Raw genomic sequence first — 12,173 nt, 5'->3', positions numbered from 1 at the left:
GCTGGAAAGCTTCCCCTGCGGACTGCACCTGGGCCCACAGCCAGGAGCCCCCAGCCCTGCTGCCCCTGCCCACAGCAGGCTTGGAGCCACTGAGCTGCTCGGCTCAGCCCCGGCTGCTCCCAGCTCACCCCCTTCCTCCGCAGCCTGCAGCTGCCTCCAGCACTGGCCTCAGCCCTAGGGTGCTGCCGTATGGAGCTGCCATCGACCCCATCCATCCCCCCTCCCTCCCCCAGATGAGGTCCAGTGATGCTGTTTTGGTTGTTTTTATTATTAAATACACTCGAGGAGGCTCATGGAGCTGAGGATGGAGCACCTCCTCCCCTGCATGGCCCAGAGCCTTCACAACAACAAAAAAGTTACATTAAAAAAAAGGTCCCTTGTCCCCACCCCCAGTCCAGACTTAGAAACAACCCCACAACTAAAGCCCCAAACAAGAAGAAAATCCCCAGGAAGGTCCCTGCAAGCAGCAGCTGCCACCCAGCCCTGCCTGGCTGCGGGGTCCCCTCCGTCCCTTGCTGCCTGCTCCAGCCCTGGGCTGCCAGCTCCCGGGCGGGCAGCGTCCGTCCGTCAGCCCCCGCGGCTGTCTGTCCGTCTGTGCCTGTGGAGTGGCCCCTCCCAGCGGCTGTCTCCTCTTCAGCACTCAGTAAATGACCTCGTAGACCGTAGCTTTCTTGTCCCCCGAGCCAGTCACGATGAACTGGTCGTCGGTGGAGACATCGCAGCTGAGGACGGAGGAGGTTTCCTTGGACTGCAGAGAGGGGGGGTATGAGCCACAGCCCCACAGCAAGCCCCCCCGGCCCAAGGGGGCCCTGGAGGGAATAAGCTTGGGTAGGGGTCAGTTCAGAGCTTTGGGAGCCCCGGGAGCCCCCCGCTCCCCCAGTGCAGCTGCTCTGCCCACCTGGAAGATGCTGGCGCCGTAGGGGGTGCGCCAGGCGTTGAGCAGGTTGTCCTTCCCCGTGCTCACGAACCACTTCCCTGCAGGAGGGACACAAGGGGCGCAGGAGCAGCGCCTCACCAAACCGCCCCTGGCTGGGTTCCCACAGCTGAACCCAAGGAGGGGACAAGGTGGCATTGTCTCAGCCCCCTAAAGGAACGACCCCCAGTGTTGGAGGACACAAACTGTGTGTGGGGGGGAGGAGGGGGGCGGGACGACAACACCACCGACCCACATCCATCACTCACAGCCCTAGGGCCACCAGAGGAGCCGGGAGCAGGCACCTACCGCAGGCGGCGAACTTGAGGGAGAGGACGCAGCTCTCGTGGAGGTGCAGCTGGTACTTGTCGGGCTTGCTCACATGCAGGATCTCCACGTTGCTGCTCTCCATGCCCACCGCCAGCCACTCACCCGTTGGGCAGTGCCCCAGGGAGAAGATCTGGGAGCAGGGAGGTCAGGCAGGCAGGGCACAGCCCCGCGGGGCTCATCCAGCCCCGGTCCCTACCTGGGAGCTGAAGTCGTGCTGCTGCAGCTGCCGCCCTTCCCGCAGGTCCCAGCACCGCACCGTGTTGTCCAGCCCCCCCGTCCACAGCTTGGTGCCATCGTTGGAGATGTCGATGCAGCTGGCACCATCCGTGTGGCCCTGGAACTGCCTGGGAGGGGGGACACGAAGGGGGTCAGCAAACAGCCATCAGGGCTGCCCCCTCCTGTGGCCTGGGGGGCGCTCAGTGCCCCCTGCCCACGCAGGCACTCACCTGACCAGCGTCTGGTTCTGCAGGTCCCACACCACGATGTTGCCGTCGCTGCAGCAGGAGAAGCAGACTTTGGCGTCGGGGCTGATGGCCAGGGCGTAGCAGGCAGGGGCGGAGGAGGTGAGCTCGGCCTTGATGCGGGGCGTGGGGGCTGCCAGGTCCCAGATGGACAGGGTGCTGGCCTCCCCCCCCACGATCAGGCTGCGGCCGTCGGGGAGCAGCTTGCAGGAGCGGATGTAGTTGTCACGGTTCTGCGTGCAGGGAGGACCCCGTTAGCCCCTTCCCCTGCTGCCTTTCTGCACCCGCCGTACCCTGTCTACCCCCTTCCCCCAGGGCAATACAGCGGGGTGGGGGCAGCCCCACAGCACCCCCTTCCCCTGCCCTGAGCAGCGTGGGGCTGCAGCTGTTCCATGCATGGCAGGGGGATGCTCTTGCCCCTTCCCCACACGCTCCTCCAGCCCCTCCAGCCCCCCCAGCCCCCCCTGCTGAAAGCAGCCATGGGGCATGGCCACAGCAGCCCCAGGCTCTGAGCACTACAATGACCCCGCTCCCTCTTCCTGTGGGAGCTGCAGCTTGAGCTGGTGAGGACCCGGTCAGTTCCTTGTATCTGAAAATGCTCTCGGGTGAGAGCTGCAGCTCCAGTAAGCCCTGCGAGAGCCAGGGCAGAGGCAGGGGTTGAAACTGGCCAGGCCTCGATCCCGGCCGGGCGCTGCCTGCGGAGCTCCTGCCTGCAGCCCTTCGGTGCAAGGCCCCAGGGGCTGAGGGGAGTAAAAGAAGTTGGAGCAGCACGCGGGCACCACAGAGCCACCCTCCCTCACTGCAGCCCCCCACCACCCAAAAAAAGGAGGTTATTCCCAAAGCCGTGCCACAGCTGTCACATCCCTGCCCCGCAGCGCACAGCAGCAGCCCCCAAACAGATGCGGCCCCCGCCCGCTCTCCCAGGGGGATCTGGACCCGTTCCCTGCATGCCGGGGCCGCCAGTGCCACCCATACCAAGCAGTCCAGCTGAGCCACGGCCGTCTTGGTGCCCGGCTGCCCCACGTCCCACACCTTCACGCAGCCCTTGCCCCCGGTGTAGACGTGGCGCGTGGAGTTGCTGATGGTGACGGCGCAGACCACCTCGCCGTGGGCCAGGGTGTGGAGCTGCCGCGCGTGCCGGGGGATGCCAGAGCCCAGGAGGGCGTCAGGGGGGAACGGCACCGGCTGCATCTGCCCGTCGGCGCTGACATGGAAGGAGTAGGCACTGCAGGGGCACAAGAGTAGTGACAAGGTGAGGCTCCAAGCACAGCTGGCACCACACTGGACCCAGGGTGCCTGGCCTATAAGCACCGTCTGAGGACGGATTTGCAAGAGGAGCCAGATCAGTGGCATCTGGGCACCTAGGAATGGGTGCTCACAGGGGGCTCACTCCCAGCAGGACACCCTGATCTCCCACCACCGCCCAGCCTGAGACCACTTACGGCTTCCCTGACGTTCCCACTTGCATGCCGGCTGCCAGCCCCGGGACGCGCATGTGTGGGTGTGGGTCGTAGCCAACCTGGAGGGGACACGGGGTGAGAGCAGCTCCCAGCCCATGGCCCCACGCCCCGCGGGGAGGAGGCTCACGCACCAGGGGGGACCGCCCGTAGCTGCCGGCTCCCACGGCGGCTGCAGCCCCGTTGAGCTGTGGGGACACGAGGTGGAGGCTGGCATAGGCGCCGGCCCCAGCCATGTCCCCGTTGACGGCGGGGTGAGCCATGCCAAAGGTGGCAGAGTACGGGCTCTGCACTCCCAGCGGGGTCCTCAGGCCCAGGGCTGTGAGGGGAGAGGTGGCACGATGGGACGGGGCCGTGGAGCAGGGCCCAGCCCCACAGGACTACGGCTCAGTGCCACTCGTGGGCGCTGCCCAGGCAGGGCTCACCCAGGGGGTCCACCGGGGCCTTGGGGGCAGCGGGGCGGAACTGCTGGGCACTGCTGGAGCCTGGGGTCGCGGCGTCGCCCTGGGACGTGGGGGTGCTGGACTTGAGGCTGGGTGTCCCTGCCTTCTCCACCTGCCAGAGCAGAGCAGGGGGGGTCACACAGGACCCTCCTCCTGCTGGAGGGAGGGCTCCTGAGGCCCCCAGCAAGCTGGTCCCTAGTCCCCAGCCCTGAACCCAGTGGTGCTGCAGGGGACATGGGATGGGGGTCCAACAGGACAGGGGTCCAACAGGGCAGGGGCCACCCCCATCCCCCAGGCATCACCCCGCACCCCTGCGGGTTTAGGGCAGCGGACAGCTGAGCCCTGGGCAGTGGGGAAGTGAGCCCCAAGGGAAGCAGCGCACGTACGTACCGTGGGCACATCCTTGCTGCGGGACGGGGACGCGCTGCTCGAGGAGGCCATGGAGGTCGGGCTGAGCGGCACAGCCTCCTTCCTCCCCAGTGGCAGCTTTTCCACCCCGTTCTCACGGGACGAGTAGGAGTGGACGCTGTGCGGGGACGAAGGGTCCTGGGCAGGGGCGGGGGAGATGAGCAGAGCGGGGACGGCCCCAGCCACGCTCCAGCAGCGAGCTGGCGGCTGGGAGCCTGGACCCAGGGGATACCACCACTGCCCCGTGTGCCCCCCTTCGCCTGTAATGTCCCCGTACCCTCACCCCGGGCAGGGGGGCAGGCAGCACCCACAGACCCGGCACCCTGTGCACTGACCTCATCGACCACCAGGTTGTCTTCGCTTTTGTCCGCGTCGCTGCCCTGAAACACAGGGAAAGGTCGGAGCCAAATGGGCTGGGGCTGCCCAGCCTGCAACAGCCCAGGGGCCCGGGCAGCTCCTCCCGGCCTGGCGTGGGGATGCGCCGAGCCCACCAGCCCCTTCCCTGCACTCACGTAGTCTGTCACAAAGTCCTTCTCCTCCACCTTCCTCTTCTTGCTGTTGCTCAGGTACTCGGAGATGGCTCGCGCCCGCTCCCCGTTGGGCAGCGCCAGGGAGCTCTGGGCAGGGGGAGCTGTGTTAGGGGCTGGGGGGGGCAGCGCTAGGGAGCTCGGGGCGGGGGGGGGGAATACTGTTATGGGCAGGGGGGCAGCACTAGGGGCAGGGGGGCAGCGCTCTGCTCTCAGAGAGCCAGCACCATGCGGGGCTCCCAGCACACAGAGCCCCGGCGCAGTCTCCACACCAGCAGAGGAAGGAGCAGGGACGGGGGCGCTGCTCGGGGCTCTGTGACACCGGGAAAGGGACCCCCAGGGACCCCGGCACCCCCCCGGTGGGAGGGAAGCGGCCGCGAGCGACACTTACAGGCCCCGGGTCCCGCTCTGTCTCCATGGCGACGCGGCCGAGCAGCAGGACCGGGAGGGAAGCAGGGACACGGCTGTGCCGCACGGCACCCGCTGCTCCCGCGGGTACCGGGGCCTTCAGCCCAGCCCCACGGCGCTGGCACCGCCGCAGCAGGGTCGAGCCTGGCTCGGCCGTCCCCGGCACCCCTGGGAGGTGCCTCTCGGCCGGGGCATCTCACACCAGCCCCCGCGGCCCCCCAAGCCCGGCAGGGCCCCCCCACCCCGGCTCCATCCCGCCGCTCACCCCGGTGCTCAGCGTCGTGGACTCCGCGGTCATCTTTGGCGAGGAGCTGAGCCTGGGCCCCCAGCGCCCCCGAGAGCGCCAGGAGCCCCGAAGCGCTCCCGAGGCCGGCGAGGCTGGCGGGCTGCATGCCAGAGGGGTGGGGGGTCAGCGGGATGGGGGGCACGTGGTGCGAGAGGTGCTGGGTCTGGAGCTGGTGCTGGAGGGGGGCGGGAGGAGAGAGCAGAGACAAAGGGCCCGGGTCAGGACAGCGGCCAGCAGGGGTTGGGGGCTGAAGGGGGTCAGGCTCCCAGGGCATCCCCAGCCCAGCAGGGGTCATCAAATCCCACCTGCTGCCACCTCCCACCCTGGGACTGTGGTCCCCTGCCCCAAGACCCCCCAGATATCCCTGCCACCACAGCCTCGAGGGAACGAGGGACAGGCAGGGATGGTGCCCCCCCCTCCACACCCACCCAGGGCTGCAGGACACGGCGTCACACCCACGCCCTGCCACCCCATCGCCGTATCACAGTGGTGTCTCTGGAGGCACAGCTGCACCCCCAGCCCCGTTCCCACTGACAGAGCCCCCCCAAACCACCTTGGCTGGGCCCCCCGACTCAGCTACAGGCAGGAGGCAGGACGGGTCTGCAGCCCTGGGCCGGTGCCAGCTCAGGAGGCGCCGTCACCTGCAGGAGCCCAGCACCCTCCTGGCCAGGGGTGGGGGCAGAGGGTCAACGTACCCCGATGGCCGCGTTCAGGTCGGTCATAGTCACCTGCTTCGCACGCTCCACGGCCTGGACCACTTGCTGCTGGTGCTGGCAGGGAGAGAGGAGAGAGGAGCGAGTCGGCACTGGGCAGCCGGCCCAGCTCCCCAGGGAACTGGGAGAAGCAACCTGAGGGAGGGGGCTGCGGGGGGGCTCACCCACCTCCTGAGACAGGAACGGGATGAGCTGGGCGCAGATCACGTTCAGCCGCTTCGCTATCTCCGTCTGCAAGGAGTTGGGGGGGGGACACCATCAGGGCGGGGGCAGGGCTGAGACGCCACCAGAGCCCCCTCCCACCAAGGGGCCCCACTGGCTCCCCAGAGCCGAAACACCCTGAGCAGGACCAGGGAAGCTTCCTAACACCACTGCCTCAAAAAGCAGGAGCCCAGCACTCCGCACGCCCTGCCCCAAAGCCCTGGGACGGATCTGACCTCCTCCAGCCCCCAGGAAAGGCCGGGAGGCCAAGCTCTGCCAGGGCACGGTGCCCCACTGCCCACAGCCAGCGGCAGAGCAGCCCCGGCTGTCCTCCAGCCCAGCAGCAGGGCACAAAGCACAGCGGTGCTTCGTGAACCCTCATGTCTGCATTGCCAAGAGCACTGGGGATGCCCTGGTGCAGGGCTCCAGGAACGGGGCTGCCCCCAGCAGCGCCCTATCCAGAGCAGCGGGACCCTGATGGGGAGCAAGGGAGCGCCGTGGGGCTGAGAGGAGAGGGCCCCACGAGGGGACCAGAAGCTGCAGGGCCCCAGTCAGACCCCAGATCTCTCAGCCAAGGACCTTGAGCACATCCAAAGCTGGGGGTGAGGGGGCTGCAGCGCTGCCCAGCCCATGCAGGGACACTGAGCCTGGGATACCTTTGTGCCACCCTCCAGCACAGCCACCAACTCATTTCTGCCAGACCCACAGACAGCAGAAACAATCCAGCATCCGCCCTCACTTCCCCTTCCGAGGGAGGAAAAAAGGAGATAGAGAAGAAAGAAAGAGGAGGGGAAAAAAAGGGAAAGAAAAAAAAAAAAAAAGCAAGCAAGCAAGGAGATTTGGCAGCCGGCAGTTCTGGGAAGGATTTAGCTGTCTCCTGGGGCCGGCAGTGATGGATTCTCTTCCCTAATGCACTGATGGGCAGCAGCTCCTTGGGGAGAGCTGCCTCCAATTCACTCGCACTCGTTAATGTGCAATTTACTGGCACTTTAACGCTCTCAGCATGAAAAATGATCATGCTGTTTGCAGCCCCCCCAGCCACCAGCACCGTCACCTCCCCTCTGGCTGGTGGTAAGCAAGTCCAAGGCCAGGCACATTCAGGGACGTGGTTTTATAAAAAGCTACAGGCCAGTTCCACGCCAAAAACAAAACAACAATAAAAAATTAACATCTCCTGCCCATCCCTGCCTCCAGCATCCCCTGCTGAGCCTGTGGCTGCCTCAAGCACCGTGCCCGTGGAGCTGGGCCATCACCCCCAGCCCCATCACCCGCAAAACAAGCCCAGAGCCAACCTGCCCCAGCCCGGGCCAGCACCAGGGGACACGGGGCTGGGCGACGGCGGCACCGCCCAGGGACCCCCCTGCTTGTGCCAGCACAAAGGAGGCCGCTGCTTCCTGGGAGGCTGCAAGCGCTTGGCCCCGGCCATGGCGCATCACCAGGCTGGGGGAATGGAGGGCAGGGGGGCACCAGACCCCCCCCGGGGCTCTGACCCCGGCAGCTCCAATGCAGCCCTGCCCCGTGTGATGGCAGAGCGCAGCGGTGTGGGGCCTCCTCACGGCCACGGCCAGCAGCGGGCAGGCGGCCAGCGGCACCGGGGCGAGCATAAATCCAGCCAGGGGATGCTGGCGGGAGGGGAGGACACGGCCGCAGACAGACCCGTGGTGCTCATGAGATGCCCTCAGTGGGGCCGGCAGCACGGGGCGTGTGAGTGCCCGGCACAGCCCCAGCGCCATGCTGGGGGCCAGGGGCTGACACCCCCGTGCCAGAGCTGGCTCCCACGCAACAGTTGGCTGGAGCACGGGGCTGGGCAGGGAGGGGGCCGGCGGGAGCACGCCTCATCAGGCTCCTCCGCAGCCTTTTTAAAAATAGATGAGAAGAAGCCTTCTGCCTCTGAGCCCAGGAGCAGCTGGTGGCCCAGAGCACGGCTCCGCGAGAGGGGGGGAGGCAGCGAGGGGACGTGTGGCTCCCAGCCCTCCCCCCGCAGGGCACTCCTCAGCCCCTGAGGACAACCGGGCACACGAAGGCAGCGAGCAGAGCTCGTCTCCCTGGCACCAAGCCTACCTGTTTGTGCATCTCGATGTTCAGGCCGTAGGACATCTCGTAGTACTGCCAGGAGAGAAGGCAGCGTCAGCGGGCTCGGGGATGGCAAGTCCTCTCCGGCGCTGGTGCACGAGCTCAGCCCGACGCCACCGGCGCTGCCGGGCTCCCCAGGGGGCCCGCACAGAGGTGGCTTTCGCCACCCCCTTCCCAAGCTGCTGCAGCTCAAACACCATGGCTTGTTTTGGGGCCAAAGACGGTCACAAGCGCATGAAGCAGGGCACGGGGCCTGGCCCCACAGCCCACATACGCGGGGGAGCCGAGGCATCGCGGTGCTGCGCGTCCTTTGATGGCTCAGAGGAAAAACCCCCCAGCGGCATCGCTCCTTTCAGGTGGAACTCACTAACCATGACATAATGACGCTGGATTTCTGTTTTTTCTGTTGCCAGCTTTTCACATTCTAACTTCAAGCTGTAAAAATAAAGAGAGAGGAGTGAGCGAGCCCCTCTGCGCCCCTCCACCAGGCAAGGGCTCCCGGACCAGCCATGGCAGAGCCCTCCCCGCACACCGCGTGCTTCAATCTCCTGCTCGCAGGTTGAGCCCCTTCTCCCAGCGCAGGCCAAGAAAACCACCTGATGGGGGGTAGGGAAGAGGCTGAGAAGGAAGAGGCGGTGGGCAGTGAGGGGATCCATGTGTCAGGCAACAACCCACAGGGAGCGTTAGTCCCCCTCCCCAGCATCTGCTTCCCAAATGGAGCGAACTACAAAGCCGAGCTGCGTTTCAACCCTTGCTCCAACCGGCTCTGCGGGGGGGGGGGCGGCAATCCCGCCCGGCAGCAAGGGGAGCAGAGGGACTGGGGCTCCGCTACACGATAGCTCTGGCATAGCCCAGGAGCCATCTGAGCACCCCCAACCAGCACCACCCCCAGGGCTTTTGGCAGGAGGAGGCCGGCAAGCACAAGCTTCCCCCTCGCACGGCATCTTCTCCAGCTACCGCGGCGCTGCCTGGCACAACGGCCCCACGGATGCAGGGAGCCTCCCACTGCCTCCTGCCAGCCCTGCAAGCGCCCAGTGCCGCGGGGAACTGCTGCCTGCCAGCTCCGGGTACGTGCCCAGTGCCGTGCTGGCACACAGGCTCTGGCAGCTCTCACCTGTGGTATTGGTTCTGCAGGAACTGGAATTCCTCCTTGATGCGGTCCAAGGTCTCGGGGTACGTCAGCTTCAGGGACTGTGGGGTGGCAGGGATGGCACCGGCAGTGACAGCGGTGCCTGATGCAGCGGAGGGTGCCTGGAGATGGGCCTGGGCACAGGAGAGCACGGCTGGGGTCACAGCTGCTGGCCTGAGCGCCTGGTGGGGCTGGGACTGGGCCAGCACCCACCGGGCTCGCGAGCCCCGAGGGTCCCCACACCCTAGGGAAGGGGCTGCCGGCACAGCGGGGATGGTGGCCCACGCAGGAGGAGGCAGGAGTTATTTCAGCGAAAAGGGGGCACGGCCGGCCACGAAGCGCAATGGCCTTCCACCTCTCCAGTAACGGTTTGGTCACTGGGCCACGAGAGGAGAATTAACAACCGGGGGGCGGGAGGTGTCACCGGGGCGAAGCGTGGGCTGCTCCCACCCCTGCCCTGGGCCAGCAGCAGGGCACAGGGGTCCTGGGGACCGGGCACTGCCCAGCCCCAGTCGCTTCCCATCCGAGTGCCCCACGTCCGGCCCCAGCCAGCCCCGAGCGCGCAGCGAAGCCGAACTCCGGGGCGTGGACACAGGCCCTGGAGGGATGACGGCCGCAAGCACCCCGGGCACCCCACCGCAGGGACAGACACCGGGTGTGGGCAGCCCGTGGGGTCCCGGCTCCGGAGCGGGCCTGGGGCCACGCGCGTGGCGAGGGGACGAGGCCGGGGCCACGCGCTCACCGGGGGCCGGTTTTGAGGGAACATCGTTGGCACCGGCTGGGCCCGGGGTCCCTTCCGCCGCTCTGCACCGCGGGTGCGGGCTCAGGCCCGGGGACGTTTTCCAGCTCCGGTTCCGGCCCTGAGGGAAGGAAGACACCGGGAAATGACCCCGCGGGGGCGCCGAGCCCGAGCCCCGGCCCCGCCGCGCCCCCGGCCCCGGCACCCGGCCCCCGCCCCGCCGGCCCCGGCCGCGCCGCGCCCCCCGCCCGCATCCCCGCGGGGACCGGGGGGCCCCCGGCTCCTCCCGGGCGCCCCCGCCCGCCGAGCGCCCCTCGCCCCCCCGCGCCGCCCCCGGCCCCGCCGCCCCCCGCGCCGCGCAGACAATGGCCCCGCCGCAGGTACGGCCGCGGGGAGGGCCCGGCCGCGCCGCCGCCCAGCCCCGAGCGGGGCCGGAGCGCGGCCGGCGGGGGCACGGGGGGCGGGCACGGAGCGGCCCGGCCCGGCCCGGCGGGGACCGAACCGGAGCGGAGCGGGGCGGGGCGGGACGGGACGAGACGGGACGGGACGGACCGGGCCGGGACTCACCGCGCTGCTGGCCCCGGCCCCGGTCCCGGCCGCGCGCCCCTGCGGCGGGGCGGGGCCGGGCCCAACCGAACCGAACCGGGCCGGGCTGAGCCGAACCGGGCCGGGCCGGGCCCCGGCCCCCTCCCCGCCCGCCGCGGCAGCCGCTCTGCGGAGCGCGATCAATGAACGGGCGCCAGCTCCACGTGGGGCCTGGCCCGTGCGGGCGCTCGCCGAGGCGGCCGGCCAATGGGAGCGCCGCGGGAGCGGCCCGCCCCCACGTGGGGCCCGCCGAGCCGCCTTCCTATTGGGCGGCCGGGCCCGGCCGCCAGGAGAATGTGTCAATCTGCGGGAGGCGAGGAGAGACGGGGCGGGCGGGGGAGCGGCGCTTAACCCCTGCGGTGCCGGGCGGGCGGCGGCGGGGGGAGAGGGCACCGGGGGGCACCGGGGGGCACCGGGGGGCACCGGGGAGCACCGGGGCCTCAGAGTCCGCGCCCGGGGGTGGTGGCAGCCCCCAGGCCGCCCCCCGCAGGCCCGGTGCAACTGCCCGGCCGTGGGACCCCCCCCGGCCCGCGGAGGGCACGGCCCCGGGCCGGGCCGCAGGGGAGGCCCCGGGAGCGGCCCCGCCGTTCCCCCTTCGCAGCCGGGCCGGGCCGGGCCGGGCCGCGCTCCCCGGGCTCCCACCGCAGGCTCTGCCCCGGCCTCCGCCCGTTCCTGCCCGGCGGTCGGGGCTTTATCTGCTAAACGCCGACCCGAGCGGTCCCCCCGCGCCCCCGACACCTTTCTTGATCCCGAGCCGGAAAAAAAACCAAATCCCCCCCTGCAGCACCGGGCACGGCTTGGGCAGGGCCCCCCGAGCCCCTTCTCGGCCCCCCCCCCGCCCCGCAGCCCCCGGCTTTCCCTCGGGGTCTCTCCGGCGGTTTTCTCCTTTCGGGGAGCTCGGCGGCTCTCGGCCATTTGCCGCTGCCTGCAGTCGGTCCGGGCTCACGGCGCAGGAAACCAAACGTGTGAGCAGCGGCGCGGGGTCAGCCTCGGCCCCTGCTGAACCTCGAGGCGAGAGCGGGCCCGGCCTCCCTCCACCGCAGCTCCGTCCCCTCGCTCCCACCGCCAGGGCAGGAAGCAAAGCAAAGCAAGCCGCTGCGCAGCCCCCTTTCCTTCACTCAGATGATGTTTGTCCAGGGAGATGTTGGCTCTGGCCTTCCAGAAGGGAAGCTCCCTCCTGCAGCGCTACAATTTGCTGTTAAATGCACCCCTGGCATCAGCAGCGCGTCCGTCCTGTGCCCAGGGGTGGCCACGTGCAAGCGATGGGATCTGCAGCTTGCCTGCTGCGGGGCCAGCACCAGGCTTTGCGCCTACAACAGGAGGGAAAGCCACTCAACAGAAAGCAAATCATCCCCACGGGGCTGTGCAGCCACCCCTCCGTGCACATACACAGGCATGCAGCAGTCAGGAAACAAATGTGGTGATGGAGAAGAAAAGCAACAGCCGAAATGTCAACGTTTGATCTGATTTTCTCCTTTCCCCGTTTACTTGCAGCCATTT

At 68.6% G+C, this 12,173-nt stretch overlaps 1 protein-coding gene across 3 annotated transcripts; it reads right to left on the bottom strand.

Moving 5' to 3' along the window:
- Positions 1–247: 247 nt before the first annotated feature.
- On the bottom strand, positions 248–10,878 carry LOC311423891 (transducin-like enhancer protein 1). Of its 3 annotated transcripts, none has more exons than XM_084498453.1 (21): positions 10,656–10,878; positions 10,092–10,209; positions 9,335–9,483; positions 8,592–8,655; positions 8,209–8,253; positions 6,115–6,177; positions 5,962–6,003; positions 5,213–5,408; positions 4,931–4,947; positions 4,525–4,629; positions 4,348–4,392; positions 3,995–4,150; positions 3,587–3,716; positions 3,296–3,480; positions 3,147–3,223; positions 2,680–2,929; positions 1,690–1,937; positions 1,440–1,587; positions 1,223–1,373; positions 899–975; positions 248–748 (listed from the first exon to the last, which is right to left on the bottom strand). In XM_084498453.1, exons 2-21 carry the CDS (start codon positions 10,113–10,115, stop codon positions 641–643), a joined length of 2,280 nt encoding a protein of 759 aa, XP_084354579.1. In that variant the 5' UTR covers positions 10,116–10,209; positions 10,656–10,878; the 3' UTR covers positions 248–640. The 3 variants fall into 3 exon arrangements, with proteins under 3 accessions (XP_084354579.1, XP_084354578.1, XP_084354580.1); XM_084498452.1 differs by having other exon boundaries at positions 5,929–6,003; positions 10,656–10,877; XM_084498454.1 differs by lacking the exons at positions 3,296–3,480; positions 3,587–3,716; positions 3,995–4,150 and having other exon boundaries at positions 5,929–6,003; positions 10,656–10,872.
- Between the last annotated feature and the right edge of the window lie 1,295 nt (positions 10,879–12,173).

Source organism: Aythya ferina (genome assembly GCF_964211825.1).
Source record: "Aythya ferina genome assembly, chromosome: 26".
Taxonomy (NCBI): domain Eukaryota; kingdom Metazoa; phylum Chordata; class Aves; order Anseriformes; family Anatidae; genus Aythya; species Aythya ferina.
The sequence above is the reverse complement of the archived record's forward strand: the minus strand, read 5'-3'. Positions and strand labels throughout refer to the sequence as shown.

What these genes read in the sequence shown, in the direction of transcription:
- LOC311423891 (XM_084498452.1), bottom strand. Translation starts at nt 10,115, where the DNA reads ATGTTCCCTCAAAACCGGCCCCCG. An exon ending in CAGAACCAGACGCTGGTCAG is followed by an intron (nt 1,588 to 1,689) that starts GTGAGTGCCTGC and finishes CCCCCCTCCCAG; the next exon opens with GCAGTTCCAGGGCCACACGG. An exon ending in CCTCAAGTTCGCCGCCTGCG is followed by an intron (nt 976 to 1,222) that starts GTAGGTGCCTGC and finishes TCCCTCCTGCAG; the next exon opens with GGAAGTGGTTCGTGAGCACG.